At 34.7% G+C, this 4,536-nt stretch overlaps 1 protein-coding gene across 1 annotated transcript in view; it reads left to right on the top strand.

Annotated features, from left to right (window-relative positions):
* LOC111388686 (O-methyltransferase MdmC-like) overlaps positions 1-2,042 on the top strand; it is a 4,878-nt gene extending 2,836 nt beyond the window's left edge. The window contains exons 4-9 of the mRNA XM_023013461.1: positions 161-286; positions 733-800; positions 1,316-1,385; positions 1,488-1,553; positions 1,622-1,699; positions 1,781-2,042. Of these exons, the coding sequence (XP_022869229.1) occupies positions 161-286; positions 733-800; positions 1,316-1,385; positions 1,488-1,553; positions 1,622-1,699; positions 1,781-1,822 (450 nt within the window). The 3' untranslated portion in view covers positions 1,823-2,042. The remainder of the gene's footprint in view (positions 1-160; positions 287-732; positions 801-1,315; positions 1,386-1,487; positions 1,554-1,621; positions 1,700-1,780) is intronic.
* The last annotated feature ends 2,494 nt before the right edge of the window (positions 2,043-4,536 follow it).

The following is a 4,536-nucleotide window of genomic DNA, read 5'->3' as shown; positions in this document are numbered from 1 at the left end:
CCCCCCCCCGGGTTGTATGATTGTGTGCTACATTCACAATATATGGTATTATTTCTGTTAATTCATTCTAATGCTTATAAGCAGTGCTCTGATCTAATGTTTGCTTTTCTTAAAAGTGCATAGTGCGTGGAATACTCTGAACCATTCTTATTGTTCGCAGGGATACTCTTCATTGGCCATTGCTCTGGTCCTACCAGAAGGAGGTTGTCTGGTTGCATGTGAGAGAGATGCAATATCACTTGAGGTTGCAAAGAGGTATTATGACCGTGCTGGTGTTTCACATAAGGTATGTTCTAGGTAGAAGTTCTCTAAATGTCTCTCGTACAGGTCCTACTCTTGATCTCAATATGAGAAGTTTCTTGATTAAGCCGAGAACCTTAAACGATATGGTTATGACTCTAAATTATTAAATAATTGATCATATATAATCGAGCATCTTTTATTGCCTTAGTAGTTGCAATCCATCAAACGTACTTCCTAGGCTTTCGAAAGAAGAATGAAAGAAAATCATGACTATGCATTATAGGAACTTGCAAAATTTCTGCACTACAGTAAGTGGTCAATTCTTTTATTTTTCCCTTCCCATTGTAGTTTAAAATTTCTTTTCTGCGTTTTGTTTCACTCAACCAGGACTGCAGTAAATTGTATATCAAATAGTGATTTTATCATGACTTTTTATGAAATCTTTCTTATGTTCGTAATTTTTTTCTTGTACTGATATAAATTATTCAGATAGATGTGAAACATGGTCTTGCAGCTGATACTCTGAAGTCTATGCTTCATAATGGTGAAGATTGCAGGTATTTTTTGTTCGTGGAAGATATATTAATGCCATTATTGACGTTCTAAATCACTGCATCCCGGTCCTTGCAGCCAATGTTTACAGGTTTTAAATCATGAAGCACTTGAAGCTATTACTTCAATCTATTTTGATATAATTGAAAAACCTTTTCTTGGTTTAAATCTTAATCATATTTTCAAAAACCTGCATTTAGTTGCAATCATGCATTATCAAATGGATCATATGTGATTTTTGTGGCAGATATGACCTATTATCACTAGTATAACTCTACATTTATCTTTGACACAATTGCCCAAAAATGGTATTTTTTAGCTCTATAATTCCATGCCCACGCAAACTCAAAATGGTAACACAGATTTTCTCTGGATATTTCTGCTATTGTAAGTCTAATAAAAATGAAATCAGTCTCATTGTGTGTTTACTCGTCTATGTAGCTATGATTTTACTTTCGTAGATGCCAAGAAGAGAATGTAAATGAAATCAGTCTCATTGCGTGTTTACTCGTCTATGTAGCTATGATTTTGCTTTTGTAGATGCCGAGAAGAGAATGTATTCAGATTATTTTGAATTGCTGCTGCAACTGGTTAGTAATACAGTACCGAATTAGCTTGTCTATATACATGCAACGCATGATATTACTGCTCTAAGTTTTGAATATCGAGTTTTGATTTGTCCCATCTTACAGGTGAGAGTTGGAGGTATTATAGTTATTGACAATGTCCTTTGGCATGGAAAAGTTGCTGATCCACTGGTAAACATAAACTTAACTCATTCCAATTTTACGTATATTGTTTGCGTCTGACTGGTACTTCTGGACAGGTAAATGATCCGAAAACTGATAGTATAAGAAATTTCAATAAAAAATTGATGGATGATGAGCGTGTAAGCATTAGTATGGTACGTAAATGAGTTTTTCCTTTCCATACACAAAGTTTGAATAAGCAAGCTTCTATCATTTACTTTATCGATATATTGTAGGTTTCAATTGGGGATGGCATGACGATTTGTCGAAAAAGGTAGGCCTAGAGTATTGCTGGTGGTTATGTCAAAGCAGGCCAGGCATGCAACTACTGTAAATGTTTCTTATAGAGAATTCTACCATTTTTTAAGATTCAATTCAATGAATACTGGTGTAATTAACCCTAAGAAATCGATGGATCTTGTGTTCTACACAACACGAGCCCAAATGTATTGTAGGCTTTACAAAGACTGGCTAAGATGGAGTGGTTTTACATATCCAGCCTATGTTTGGTTTGATTTTTAGCATATTCTGATAAAAGCTGATAAAATATGTGATTGAAAAGTTGATAAAAGTTTTGGATCCTATAAAATGTGTGGTTGAAAATGAGATTGGGGGAAAAAATAATTCTTAAAAAGTTGAAACCAAATAGGGGCCTAGTTAGAGTTGTAAAAATGATTGGGCCAGCCCCGACTGCCTTGTTTAGATCTGATTAAGGCTTGTAGATCCGTCTAAAAATATTGTCCGGGCTTAGCTAGCTAGGACCTTCTTGGGGATAGCTTTTATTGAGGAGCAGACTTATGCATCTTGGATTTCTTGGATAACCAGGCGAACATCTACAACGATGGATAGGAAAATGTTGGAGTATCGGGGAAGGAAGCATGAAGAGCCCTACCTAAGCTATAGCAATAGCGCGGAGGAATGGATTAGGGCCCAAATCTAAGGCAAATTATGATTTATGAACCCACAATATTGAGGCTAAACTTGTCCAACCCGTTATGTTATAAATTGCCTAGCAGTCGAACACATGACGCAATTAATCTTCTTCCGATTTTGACGCCCGACGTCCACACCTCCTGTAGTAGATCTCTGGCCAACTGAAGAAAAAGTCTAAACACGATTTCTTTGTCTTCGCCATCGGAGCCAACGTGCTGCCATTGTGCCCATAGTCCAAGAAAAAGCTATATGAAGAAGAAAGGAAGACAAAAACCTTGGAAATGCAGATAAGCCTGCTTCAACTCTTTAAGGAATTTTCAACTTACACCGAGGGGACTAGAATGTTGTGTGGCAGCTAGTGAGGACTCTACTTTAAGAGTAAAATGAAGCTATCTGTAGTGAATTGGACATTAATTTACTGAGGTTTACATTAACAATACTTATCAATTTATAGTGATGTACCAACAGTATTTAATATAATACAATTGCAATCATCTAGGGCAACGACAATTTAACAAATTTTATTTAGAAACTTGTGAAATAGGGGCGAGTTTCGGTTCTACCTGTGTAAAGCATAAATGATAAAACTGAAAATTGACGTGGGTGAGAGAAATGTGGCACTGACTTAGCTGCTGGTCGGAGACGGTTGAGTTCCTTTGGGTGAGTTGTATTCCGTCGGTGGTGGGTGCTGGGGGAAAAGGACAGTTGCGCGCTTGTAATTTGTTTTGCAAAACATTAGTATGATTTCAAATTAGCCCTTGTTTGGTAACTATTATTTTCAAAATATATTTTTTTCTCTCTAATTTTTAATTACACATTCTTTTTCAGTAAAATAGTGTTACACGTAAGTTCAAAATATTTTCTTATTTTTTAATCATATATTCTCTATCAAAATATTATTTCAAAATGCATTTTAGGTCATAATAATAATAATAAAACTAATAATAATAAAATGAGACTCAAACAGGCTCAGTCATTATAACAAAGAATATTATCATTGATGTGTTTTCAAATTATTGTTAAATAGTTTTTGAAATTAATAAAAAAACAATTTATGATAATAGTTGCATTATGTGAACAAAATGTAAAAGTGAAATGAATATTTATAGGTGCAATGACTTTTTAAATTTAACCTTTCTAATAAATCGACATGGCTCATTCACTATAGCAGACCAACTCGTGAATCATTCCGAACTAGACCACGCTGCTATTGATAAACTTTTGGATAAATATATATGTATCGAGGGGGTTTGTCGAATGGTGTCTCTCCTGTCACAATGTATGGCGGGCTCCACGTGAATTTAAAAATGACGATCCGTGGTCTCCACCTCTGTTGTGAATAGTAGATAAAATATTCAGTAAAAAAATTCGATATATGTAACATTGTCCTATACTTTTTATGGTGACTCCATCTCAAGCATGGGCCATCCGACCTATTTTGACACCACTACTTTAATTTAGACCCAGACCCAACCCATTATATACCATATTTTTATGGAATGTGTGATCATCTTAACTACATTTTCAATTTTCTTATCCCCATTCAAATTTTGGTTGGTTACGATGAACTCATTGCCATTCTCCTTGGGAACTCACAGTCCCAAATACCACAAACGATCCATCAACAAATTCACACTCTAAACTGTTGGAAAAGAAAGGGTTGGAGAAGAAACAACAAAAAAATTATAGAAACAAAATGAATAGAAATCATGAAATACATCAAGAACGAATTTGAGGCTTGAACACGGGATCGTTGTCCTCAAACTATATTTGCCCCCTCTTAGGATTGAATGAGATGCTTAAGAGTTTTGACAAACGGTCTGTAGGATTATATTAAGCCTTGTAAATGATTTAACACCAAAACACAAGTGCAATCCTCCAAAATTTTAAGAACACAAAGAAAGATCTTGAATATGAATGTAAATCAATAGTTTGATTCAATATGGAATGATATATGGATCTCAAAATGTTTTCAATAATTCTAATCATTTTGTATTTATCATTCATCATCTATTTATAGGTTTCAATCAATGCATTACGAAATGGTGCCAAAACAAGA

Source organism: Olea europaea, unplaced genomic scaffold (assembly GCF_002742605.1).
Source record: "Olea europaea var. sylvestris unplaced genomic scaffold, O_europaea_v1 scaffold520, whole genome shotgun sequence".
Classification (NCBI taxonomy): domain Eukaryota; kingdom Viridiplantae; phylum Streptophyta; class Magnoliopsida; order Lamiales; family Oleaceae; genus Olea; species Olea europaea.
Note: the sequence above shows the minus strand (reverse complement) of the source record. Positions and strands in the feature narration are given on the sequence as shown.